Source organism: Pseudorasbora parva, chromosome 16 (assembly GCF_024679245.1).
Source record: "Pseudorasbora parva isolate DD20220531a chromosome 16, ASM2467924v1, whole genome shotgun sequence".
Taxonomy (NCBI): Eukaryota; Metazoa; Chordata; class Actinopteri; order Cypriniformes; family Gobionidae; genus Pseudorasbora; species Pseudorasbora parva.
In genome coordinates, this window is record NC_090187.1 from 34,045,570 (window position 1) to 34,058,737 (window position 13,168).

A 13,168-nucleotide genomic window follows, 5' to 3' on the forward strand; every position below is an offset into this window, starting at 1 on the left:
ATAGTTGTCCCTCACCTCTTTAGATTTAATGACCCTCGGCCTTCCGGAGCAGTAATTCTGCTGCAATGATGCTTACTACATGTAGCCATCGCTGAAGTCCAGCAGCCTGTATTGCGCTTATCGCTGTAGTAAAAATTATATATATATATATATATATATATATATATATATATATATATATATATATATATATATATATATATATATATATATATATATATATTATACAGAATGAGCAATACATTTCAACTCAAGGTATTTATGCGCTTTTATGTCGTTTATGTGCTGTGGTCATTTGTGTATGTGTTTTTGCTCTCTATGTAGTTGAGTCCCCTCTTTTGAATGGCTTCATACCGCTGCGTCCGGGTATTGATCTTCGGTGGTTGCTTGTGATGTGTGTAGTGCTTACGGGAAAGAGCGTATGTATTTTTATATGCGTGTTGGCAGGAGTGAATTGCACCATTCAGAGAGCAGGCCTACGAACGGCTCTCTCTTGGGTGTGTTTGTGCCCGTGTGTGTTTGAGTAAGTGCATGGGCTTCTTTTAGCGTGCTCGCCTCCTTCCGTGTGTGTGTGTGTGTGTGTGTGTGTGGGTCTGTTCTGGCTCAGGTACGCCTCCCCCTTCTGTGCTGCAGCAATATGACGGTGTCTCTGGAGGTCTGCAGGCCAGCGTCTAGAGACACAGCCGTGCGTGTTCCCGTCATTCTCCCTGCTATTAAAAGCTATTAAGCCATGCAGAACAAGTCAGGCTTTTATCTATTATTAATTATCTGGAAATGAAAGACACTCTGCCTCTACTTCTCCCTCTCTCCTCTCTCCTTCATGGCGAGACTGTGCGTCAGTATAGGATGACCGTTAAGGCGTCATTAACCCAGAAACATGGCAGTGATCGACAGCATGCTGGATCTCTTCATTTATAATGTGTTTTTCTGTGTCCCGGAGAACACTGCGATGTGAAGCCACACATAGCGGCCATTAAATCAGCCCTACTGCAGGACTTGCGGGATACCTCTGATTTCCTTTATTAAATGTTGATTGCCTAGCCTTATGCTTTTTTAACTCTGCATTCAATGGTTTAAGGGGTCCAGTAGACCCAGGTGGAATATGGAGCCTTATTTTAGCTGATTTTGGCCCCAAAAATCTATCTATCTATCTATCTATCTATCTATCTATCTATCTATCTATCTATCTATCTATCTATCTATCTATCTATCTATCTATCTATCTATCTATCTATCTATCTATCTATCTATCTATCTATCTATCTATCTATCTATCTATCTATCTATCTATCTATCTAATAAAAATTGTTTATGAATAGTTTTAAGGCGCTTTCACACAGATCTTTGATCCCAGAAAATTGCCATAAATTTGCTAGAGTTCCTTCTTTGTAAACACAAAACATCCTGGGTTCAATCCCAGGATGGGGACCTAGTAGCATTGCCGGGATCAGTCCCGGAACATGCCCTGTGTGAACAATCAATGCCCTAAGGGTGTGTGTTGTAGTGATGATGCTGAAGCATTCTGACTGTGATCGTTCACCAGCTTAGTGGAACGGTACTCGATGAGCTAGTTTGTGATAAAAACAAACAAAAGAAACGTGGTTAATCGCAGATAATAAGCAAACTTATAAGACACTGCGGAAACATTACATGTCACATCCTGATGCCACGTGTCTTTTACGGGATGTGTGAACACGAACATGTGCACAGATTCCAGAAAATCCGTGCCATAGTGAATGGACCAAAACCAAACAATCCCGGAACAAATTGGGTACATAGTATCAGTATATTTTTCCAGAATCTCTGAGTGAAAAGGGGGTTTAGTGGACAAACTGTTTGTTGTTATTTAACAGTTAACATTATTAACTGAGTGCTGTTAACATGTCACTTTAGGTGTGCGATATATTGTCTTTTCCAATCCTATTTTTTTAAAACCATTTTTCCATATTGCCTTAATTTGTAGCCCAACATGGTTTCTTTTGTACATTTTTATTAATTATACATGGCAAAATCCCAGAATTCACCACTACACTGTGTGTGTCACACATGTTTTTTGTGATGATGCTTGTGCCACATGTTGGACAGGCGGAGATCAAACATCCCGCCCTCCATGCTGTGGACTCCGACATGATTAATCCAGTGCAAGCGTGTGTGCGCGGCAGTCTGGGGCCCGGTCTCCCGATTCCATCAGGAGCAGGTCTTAGGGACACGCAACAGGACCCCAATCGTGATTCGTGATGTTGCGTCGGTAGCCATTGGCCCTGCGTGGGCCCATTCTAATGAGGGGGCTGGACCGCAGTGCACTCTGGGCCCAAACAGCTCGCCGCTGGACACTAATCCCAGGGTGCCGTGGAGCTGTTTTGTACTGACAAAATCACACACGCTTTGCTCAGGAAGCAGCACACACACTCGTACACAAACAAGGCAGGAGCACAAAGACACAGGGGTATGAACCCATTCAAATGCATAGGCTCAAACACGCACAGGGCGCACACACATACACACACACACTGAGCTGCAAATGGGGGGCTGCTAATGGCTTCCAGTGGGAGAGAAGGAGAGCAAGGCTTTATCCCTTAAGTGTAGAAGACTTAATCATACAGAATGGCCCGGGGCCAGTAACAGGGCTGTACGGCACGCCCCTCCACACACGCATTAGGTATTCTGCAGCTGAATCTCCTGCAGACGGCTGCAGCAGAGCCGGGCCCAGGTGAGACTCCCTCTGAGCGTTTGCTCACTCACTCGCTTTCTCCCTTCCCTTCCATCTATCTCCCTTTCTATCTTTCTCTCCATGTCAAACACGCATACCAACAGTGGTCCACAAGAGCTTTTCATTGTAATGTCATTTGAGGTGCGTCTGCATAATATCCTCGCCCTCCCTCCGCCCATCTATTAGTCTTTTTGTCTCTCTGAAAATTTATATTCATACAAGCTCGACTAGCACGACTGTTTAAATAACAATCTCTCTTTTCGTTTTCTTTTTTCTTCTTCATATTCTTCCCTCCCCTCTCTTTTCTGGCATGGCGCTGCAGTGCCGATCTTTGAAGCTTTACCTGCAGTGTGTGAGGCCCTTACTGGGAGAAGCAGGGGTCCGGCGCACGCGTGAGGGTCCGCATATGCGCGTGTGCTCGTTAAGGGCCCTCACAGCATCATGTCTGAGGGCGAGCGTGTTTCTTCTCACTAGGTTAAGAGATGCGATCTCGTTCTTTGTATGCGCAGCGTCTCCTCGTTGTCGGAATCTCTCACTTGCAGTGAAACGCATCCCTGATTTGATAACGCAGCGGATCCTGACGGAATTCCTCTCCGGTTCAGGAGGAGTGTGTTCTGGTAATCCTGCCAGTCACAACGACAAGGGTTATATAAACAGATGCTAACAGGATTCGCCCCCTGGTTCCCAATTTTTCTCGCCGTGGTTATGTCCGGGGGGGATTTTAAGGCGAGTTTCATGCTTGTCGAGCCTCTCACGGACAGCTATCCACACCTGCTTTCTTTTTGTATAGCACTACATTATATAAACTCTTGTAGCAACAATTGCCGTTTTGTTCTTTCTTTTTTTCAAAGACTTTTTTTTACGTCTGTTTATTGCAGTGGAAGATAATACAGGAAATTATGAGAGGAAAAAGGAGTCATTTGTAAAATATATTGTGAGCTAGATTTGAACTCTTTTTGTGACCACAGTGCCCCAATAAGTGTTTCTATTCACTTTCTGCATAAAAAGGAATTTCAACATATCTATTTTTCACATGCATCTTATCAACTTCATATTTTACTGAAACAACAGACTTTTTTGGGTGAGGTATGCTGGACTTTCCCATTAGTTTTGTCCACTTAAACCTCATTGACTGTAAGCTCGCATTCAGATTTGCCTTTTTTTTCCCAATAATCCATTTCACTCGGATGTGTCACAATATGGAAGATCTGACACTCATGGTATGCCCACAACGGTAAAGCTCAAATTTCACACACACACACACACACACACACACACACACACACACACACACACACACACACACACACACACACACACACACACACACACACACACACACATAAAATACAGTATATACAGTATATATATATATCATTTGTGTGAAATATGAGCTTCACCATTGTAGGCATGCCTTAAAAGAGCATGCTCTCTGTAATGCTATCAAAGCATTTGCTGTTTTTTTGAGAATCACAACCAGCAAGTCTTACAACCAGTAGCATTCGTTTGAGGCAGGATATCTATTTGGCCGAGCAATGGCAGACCTGATTTGGAGACCTGTTTGATAACAGTCTTTTTTTTGTTGCAGTTCCATTTGGAGACACCGGTGACACAGATATTAGACCTTTTACAAGTTCAGATAGAAGCAGCGCGTGTTCATTTATGCATACTTATTGTGATTTCCCCATACCCTTGTTATTTTGGTAGATAAGCATCGCCCGTTGTTAATTTAAAGTGCTCATTTTGAAAACAATTAAAGGCTGTGTCATTCTCCCACCGGCTGGCAAGCGTTTTGGCGGCTAAATGCGAGCGTTGTGTTTGCCATGTTGTTACGACGCGCTTGTTTGATCTCTACCCTCGTCCTATTCTCCGCTCTGCTACGCTGATCACTGTGTTGCCGTCAGCTACACTCAGATATATTTGTCTGTGTGTGTGTGTATGTGGTGACGGTGCTGTTTAACACTGCTTAACAGGACCCAGAAATGCAAATAACGCTGCATGCTCACTCCAACACAGCAGTAATTAACTGAGGAGGAATTTCAATAATATAGAAATAAATTGTGTCAAGGATTTGTGTGTGTGTGAGTGAGATGTAGTGAGGGAGTTTGAAGATGGCCCTTGGGGGAAATGTGTTTTTTCCTCTTTCTTTCTTCTTTTAAATAATAGTTTAAATGGAAAAAGAAACAGCAGTCCACCCCTGCAATGGTGCTAAAAAGGGGGAGATTTTCCCAGGATGCTGATTATTTATTAACCCCTTCTTACCTGTGAGATTAATATATATAATATATATAATATATAAAGTGATTTATAAAATGAGAGAATGTGATTACATATTACATGATACATTTTATTATTATATTTACTTAGGCTGACAAGACAGTAGAGCTTTGCTTGTGTAGTTTAAGGTTAAAAAATATATTAGTTAATAATTGTAATTCCAATCTTATCTTTAAATGAGTTTCAGAAAAAGTTTACTCTGTCAATTGGCTGTGCCAGTGGACACAAAGTGTGGGCGCAACACTGAATTCTCTTTCTTTTTTTTTGTAGATAATAATAAACTGGTAAACTGACAGCTGAACTAAAAATGTGAAATGTGAAATCTGCTCACCTTATAGCATAAGGTGCAGTTACAGAACTGAGAGGTCACAGTATGTAAAAGCATGCAAATGCTCTGGTCAGCAGTGTCCATTTTGGATCTTGAAATGGAGGCACAGCGTCAATCTCTACTCCTCCACCCAGCTCCTGTGCAGCTCTCGAGGATGTTAAGGAAACTGAGAGTATCCAAGGTAACATTTAAAACATGCTGTTATCATTAGAATGTGCACTCCACTGTATAAAGATTTTACAAGCAGGAGCTGTTCTGGAGGAAGGAAGCAGTGTCAGTGCCTGCAATGTGGAGCTTTCCTTTCTCTAGTGCACAAAACAAATGAGTTATGCACTTGTTCATAGTGGTAGACCGATATTGGTAATACAATACTACTACCGTTCAAAAGATTGTTTAAAAAAGAAATAACACTTTTATTCAGCAAGGATGCATTCAGTTGATCAAACGTGAGAGTAAAGATATTTATAATGTTGCAAAAGATTTATATTTCAAAAATAAATTGTTCTTTTAAAATGTATATTCATCAAAGAATCCTGAAAAATGTATTATATGGTAAGTGGCGCTCTGATTGGGAGTAATGGTTACCAGAAAAATATTAAGCAGCACAACTGTTTTCAACTTTGATGATAATTATAAGAAATGCGTATTGAGCAGCAAATCAGCATATTAGAATCATTTCTGAAGGATTGTGTGACTGAAGACTGGAGGAACGATGCTGAAAATACAACTTTGACATCACATATTCAGTATTACTGACCCCAAACCTTTGAACGGTAGTGTAGCATACATTTTAATTTTAGCATATAAGACATACATAACATTTAAAATGTAAGTGATTACATTTGACTTTTGTCAACATTAAGTCTAAATTTACATATAGGGATGCGCAATGTATTTGAGAGCTGTTTTTAACTTTTTGTTTGATTTTGATTTTGTTTTTATTTTTAGATTACCTTTGCTGTCATCTAAAGCTTAAATTTAAAGTTTCAACACTTAAAGTTAATCTTTCGAAACTATGTAATTGTTACCAAATCTCAAACGTATCATCAATGTTTTATACTGTATATTTCAACAAAATAGTATAGAATTTTTGTATCACCATCGAGCAGTTATCTATAATAATAATTATCGACTTATCTTTATTGGCCAGAATTGTAATATTGTTAACATTTGTCCCTGCTAATTTTGCCAGAAAATGTTTATATCAGTCTTTCACTACAAGCATTTACTATTTACTTGTATCTGTGGAAGGTAGACTGGATGGTTGACAATCACATCCGTTATATCTCACATTCTCCTTCATCTCACACTTCCTATGGCTGAAGCCCCCCCGCCGCGTCACAGTTCACAACAGCAGCGCTTTTCGCACACAGTGCGCCAGGGGATGAAGACAAGATACACAGAAATAAATATGCTCAGCTAATGAGGGAGAGCAGGATGAGGCTTTTAATAGAATGCTGCTTTTAAAACTCCTTCTAATGACTTTTTTCTGTTCTTCTCCCAGTCGCCCTCTTCTTTTGTTTCTTTCCATGCGGGGTTGTGTTTGGCTGTGCGGATCCTAGTGTGAGGTCTTAATATCCCCTTGGGTTTTATGTTTAATTCTTGTTTTTTAGGAGGGTTGGAGAGTTTGAGTCACTCAGGACTGGAAGTGTGTACTGAGGGCCATCTGTAGTCCAGTGCTCTGCAGCTGTATGGCCCATCCCTGTAGTTGAACACCAGCCACACCTTGATGTGTTTGGGTTTTTTATAACACTGATCATTTTATATTCTGCAGCATCTGCAATCACTTTTATATATCTGCTCATTCACCAGTATTTCTGACCATTGACTTCACCGTGGGTCTCTCTCTCTCTCTCTCTCTCTCTCTCTCTCTCTCTCTCTCTCTCTCTCTCTCTCTCTCTCTCTCTCTCTCTCTCTCTCTCTCTCTCTCTCTCTCTCTCTCTCTCTCTCTCTCTCTCTCTCTCTCTCTCTCTCTCTCTCTCTCTCTCTCTCTCTCTCTGTGCGTGTGAGACAGAGAGCAAGCTAGAATGTCTTACTTGGCTCGAGCCCAGTGCAGTGCAGTAGTGTGTAGGAGGCAGAGGTCTGCCAGTGCCGCCGGCAGCTTTGTTTTTAGACAGGGATCGGGGCTCAACTGTGTGTGGTGCTGTTGTGCTGAAGCCTGGGGCTGAAAGGAGCTGTCTCTGTGTGTGTGTGTTTGAGAAGACGTAGGGCATTTGTCTACCGTAACCCTCTTCCTCCTCCGCACTCCTGCGCTCTTTCTCTCTGCCTGACTACACTCCAATATCCTTCCTCTAATGAAGCGGGAAATGGGGGATGAGTGGCGCTCTGATTGGGAGTAATTTAGCGTTTTTCCCTCCTCCGTTGGGAAGACGCGTCTTCAGGAACGTGACGTCCCTCAGCTGGTCCAGCAGTCTTAAGTGTTCACCGTGGTGCGACTGAGATTTAGGTGATGCTTCGCTTTCAGTGCTATGAATTCTTTTACTGGACCTAGATGGGGTGTTCTGGATGGTTGCTCAGGTGGTGATGGGGTAGTTATGTAGCCACAAGTTAAAAGAGCCTACCTTGATGTCTCTGATATTCTGGTCTCTAGGTGTAATGTGGGACCCTTCTTCAAAATAAATTCTCCCCCCACCCACAGTTTTCAAAGCCAGATCCTTTGGAAGAAGTAATCATTTTAAAGTAGCAAATAATTATAAAACAGTACATTTATTATTTGTCTTATTTATGATGATGATGATAATAATAACAAGGTAACACAAAAGGTCTCATTTGTTAACATGAACTAACAATTAATGTTAGTTATTATAATTATTCATAATGCATGAACTAATGTTAACATACAACATTTGATTTTGATATTAGCTGTAAGCTGTAGAAATATTATTTATTGTTAGTTCATGTTAACTAATGAAAATTTATTGTAAAGTGTTACCAATACTTCTACTATTATTATTATTATTATTATTATTATTATTATTATTATTATTATTATTATTATTATTATTATTATTATTATAGTCATATCGATATATAATACAACACTGTTGGCCAAACAAACAAGCACAGCAAACCTGGAGTGGGTAAGTTTAAATAAAAGTAGGAACATTTTGAACAAAAAGCTGAGAAAATAGCATTTTTGTTAAAGAATACATCTGGATCAGATTGAGAATGGTGACCAGAACATAGATGGAGTAGATCGAGTCCATCAACACCCCCAAAGCTTGCACAGTCTTAAACAAATTCCTAGCTTGACATTTCATTCAGTAACATTAGGCCGTTTAATGATAATGATGTATATGCTGGCTATTGTTGATGATCACATTCTTTTTTCATATGCATCTGCTTACATATGCTTGTTTCTGGTTCTTCTTTTCCTGTGCTTATCTGGAGATATTGTACTCGTTCAGGAGATGCAAAATAGCACCCCCTACCTTATTACAGTGATAACACGGAAAGCTGTATAATCTTGTCAATGACATGGAAAGAGTAAAAAAACACACACACACACAATTAAGGTGGCAATCCCATTTTATTTTATCAAAAAAGTGCAATTTGATTGTCCCCCATCCATGCAATTGTTTACACGTTTTACACGTGTTGTTGATTCTTTACAAAAAATTACAGTTTTATATCATGTTTGAAGCCTGAAATGTGGCAAAAGGTCGCAAAGTTCAAGGGGGCCGAATACTTTCGCAAGGCACTGTATATACTGTATATATATATATATATATATATATATATATATATATATATATATATATATATATATATATATATATATATATATATATATATATAATATTATATAATATTTGTATTCTTTTATTGTCATTGATATATAATTAATGTATAATCTAACATTCTGGCCAACTTGTTCAGCTGTGTAAACAAGCTGTCTTCAACAATTTGATGTATCTTTTTATGGCCGTAGCACAAATGTTTATGACTTTCTTTATTCGGTGGAACACAAAAGAAGATATTTTTAAGATATAGGGCTCTAAAAGAAAACTGAACCCCAATGACTTAAAAAGTATGGCTAAAAAATGTTTTTCAAAATGTTGTCTTTTGTTTTCCACAGAAGAAAGAAATTCTTGAAAAAAGGAAGAGAGTTAGCATAGAGTTGCACTAATACTTAGGGTTGAGGGCTTGTATAAAATCCTAGCCATGCGTATGAGCAATAGTAATCACCACTAATTATCTTTTTACAAGGAAGGTAGAAGTGTTCTTTGAGTGTGGGTGTGTGAGGCTACCTAGCACCTGCAGTGTAGGCTGGATTTCTGGAGAGATGTGTGTGTGTGTGTGTGTGTGTGTGTGTGTGTGTGTGTGTGTGTGTGTGTGTGTGTGTGTGTGTGTGTGTGTGTGTGTGTGTGTGTGTGTGTGTGTGTTTTCTAAGTGTGTGCATTTTTTTTTGTATGACTAGCAGCACTCATAGTGGATCTTACAGACTACCGGGAGCATACCATAAAGCCAGGGGGAGAGAAGCCCAGCCCTGCACAGTGCTGAACAAGAGAGCAAGATCTGACTAGAAAAAGCAGCATGATATCTCCCCTGATAAACAGTACAGTACGGCATCGGAGCGGCTCAGGCCGGGAGACAAACTTATTCTGTGAACAGAGAAAGAACAGTACACATAAATACAATCCTACAGTGAAGGGAAGAGATGGTCAGAGATGAGCGAGAGCATATCTAAGAAGTGTTGGGTAGAGGATTCTAATCAGAGCCTCAATAAGCAATTTTTGGGTCTGGTACATTGATCACACAATCACATTCCGCCTGAAACGCCATGGTCCTGATTACAAGTGATGATAAGTGATGTGCAAGGTAAGGTACTACCTGGCTCCAATCACGAACATGTGTAAATTACAAAGTGATTCATTACCATTGCCTCATAAATAGTCAATATTTTAACAAATAATCCATAACAAAAGGAGTTATAGGATTATAATGTTTATTTTAAAATATACTTAATGAGTGATTACAAATAGGTCATTCTCGAAACTAATTTAGACTGAATTCAGTTTAGTTTTTTGCATAATTTATATTTTATTTCAGTCAAAACATTATCGCATTAATATAAAAATAAATGTATATATTTAAAATATTTATATGATTATTTTGTTTTGCTCTGATTGCAGAACTTGAGCTAGTGTTCAACCTGGGAAAATAAAGAGCGATTAAAAATAAAGTAATAGAAGTGATTTTTTTTTTCTTCAGTCACTTGGCTAATAATAATACAAATAATATATTACGACATTTTTTTATTTATTTAATATGCAAAACAATAAAGATTCAAACTTTATTTTATTTTAGGTTATGCAACAATGGCTTTCTTCATTACAGAAAACTCGAGGGACATGTTTGTCACCATATTTTGTGGATGACCCAAACACTTGGTTTTTGAAATCTGTATGAATTAAGTGTGTCTGTCTACCCAGCACTGTCTCCCAAGTCTGGAACAAGAATAAACAGATGCAAAAATCCAGGCAAACGTCATTTAAGATTGGGAAATAGAGTAACAGATGAGAAAAATGTGAAGGACTTTGAAACAAAGGACAAGAGAAAGGGAAAGAGAGGTGTGACGTATCCCTTGACTTTGAAAGGAGTGGAAGAGAAGACCTCAGTGTCCTGTTAGCAAAGGCCTTCTGTTGTTTCTGGGCTCTAGCGCTTGGCGTCCAGTAACAGGCCAGTCATTCTGACCTGGCTTGGCTCCGCGGGCCTTGACGGCAGGCTTTGCTCTGGAACTCCTGGCTGGAGTGCCTGCGGTCCTAATATTCCACAGCTCTGAGAGGGAAAACAGGGGCCTGTTGGCCTTGGCTTGGGAGTAGAATATGGAATTGGGAGGGTGGTAGTGGAGTCGAGTTCACACCGACCACCCTGCTGGGAGCAGCATCGACGAGAGCAGTGTACGGTGGCTCAGACAGCACTTTCTGCAGTGGTGTGTGCATATTTGAGAGAAAAAGAGAGTCTGTGTGTAATTAAGGAACTGATAATGTGGAAGGAATGCAGTATGGCTGTCAGGGATAGTGCAGTTCATTCTCTCCTCTCTCTCTCTCTCTCTCTCTCTCTCTCTCTCTCTCTCTCTCTCTCTCTCTCTGTCTGTATTTCTCTTCTTTTGTCTCTCATTTTTCCTCTCTTTCTCTGAGAGTCTTTTCCTGAGAGGAAGTGGGTTTAGTGAGACTGCAGTGATGCCCAATGCCAGTGGGAGCATATCTAACCACAATTTCCTTTACACAGAGCAGATTCAGTCTCTCTCTCTTTCTTTTTCTGGCTTTCTCTGTCTTTCTTGTTCCCACTTTTGCTTCTTTTCTCACATAAACTCTATTTAAAGAAACGGCTCACTCAGAAATTAAAAGTTTGTCATCATTTACTCACCATATATTAGTCTAAACTTGTATGACTTCCATTCTTTCACAAAAGCAGCGTAAACAATCGCTCTATTACCTCCTTTTGTGTTCCTCAGGAAAAAAAGAAAGGGTTTGAAATAACACAAGGGTTAAGAGTAATGACAGACATGTATTTTTTGCCGTTATTAATGCTCTAAATCTTCATGTGGTTAGTTTGATAACTTAATTAGTGTCTAGCCTCTTTTGAACCTCATCATGGATGTTTATCTTTCCTGCTTTTTGTTCCTTATCTTCATGGACGTTGTTCGTTGAGTGTGAAGACTTCTACACTTTAGTCCATTCATGCTGAAAAAGTGCTGTTAGAAATTATTTGGCATATTCCTTCATGCACTGATGCCTCTATCGTCTAATGGGGAGGGGTTTACAGACTGTTTGTTGTTAAAAAGTTACAGTATGTGTTTCCATTCTAGACTGTATGCCAAAGTGCTTCCAGGCCAGGAGTTTTGTAGAGACCGGTAATATGTGTGTGTGTTTATGGTGGTGAGGCTGTGGGGGGCGGTCCAAGTTCTTATTGTGTCATGAACACTGCTGCTTCCTGTTTGTGTGCCAGTGGGGCTTCCTTCCTTGACTATGCCCAGGAAAACCTTTATCACACATTCCTCCTCTCATCTCACTGCCTCCTGTTACCTGTTTTTGCACCTCCAAAATTAGCACATAGACAAACAAAGAGCACTCACACACAACAAAGCTCTTTTATGTGCATCCAACAATCAAATCGAACGCATCATAGACTCACGATGGGCCGGCGTTTATGCGACGCGCTTCTGAGAAGAATGCCGTAAATGTTTGTGTGCTCAAAATGTGATATTTGGCTACACAAGCACTCTAATACGCTCTCTCTCTCTTTTTCGGTAGCAGTGGAAGAGGCCGAATCTACAGAGTGCGGCAGTGGTTGGGACTCCTCTGTTCAGACAGGTATGATTTCGCTAGCGTGGCGTCCTGCACAATACATCCAACCCCCTGCTCCCTCTGAGACGACCTGCTGCATCACAATCTCTAATATCAATTCCACATGGCCTGTAGCCCTGTGCACAGAGGGAGGGAGGACGGGAGGGAAGAAGAGAGTTTTTTTTTTTTATAAGACACAAGAGGTTGGCGTCCAGGTGTATGCTGGACTGGAAGCTTAGCGGCGCTTCCTGTCTGAACATAAAGGCACTTTGCCGCACTCCGAATGTAATATCGCACAACTTGACGAGTTTGATTACACCTCCTCTCTGGAGAGAAACATTTCTATCTGGCAAAATCCAAGCGGGCTGCTTTAGATCATTCATCTTTCTGAATATTATATTTTGCTTTTCACCGTTACCTCAGAAGCCCTTTTCGCTACTCGAGCATTTTTAAACCAGGATCTAGACGTGCAAACATTACCACATCATCAACAAAGCTATGTTTTTTTGACTGGACATTATCCCAAAAAAACAGCTACGCATTTTTGGGGGGATTCTGAAT

The 13,168-nt window shown here is 40.2% G+C and overlaps 1 protein-coding gene across 6 annotated transcripts in view; it reads left to right on the top strand.

Moving 5' to 3' along the window:
* The window catches only part of znf423 (zinc finger protein 423), a 172,453-nt gene that overhangs the window by 18,942 nt on the left and 140,343 nt on the right, over positions 1-13,168 (top strand). For 4 of the 6 annotated variants that reach the window (XM_067420426.1, XM_067420428.1, XM_067420429.1 and 1 more), the window contains exon 2: positions 12,575-12,634. The exons of 1 other annotated variant lie outside the window; for it this stretch is intronic. In XM_067420426.1, coding sequence (XP_067276527.1) covers positions 12,575-12,634 — 60 coding nt within the window. The remainder of the gene's footprint in view (positions 1-12,574; positions 12,635-13,168) is intronic. One more of the 6 variants, XM_067420427.1, reaches the window with a different exon arrangement.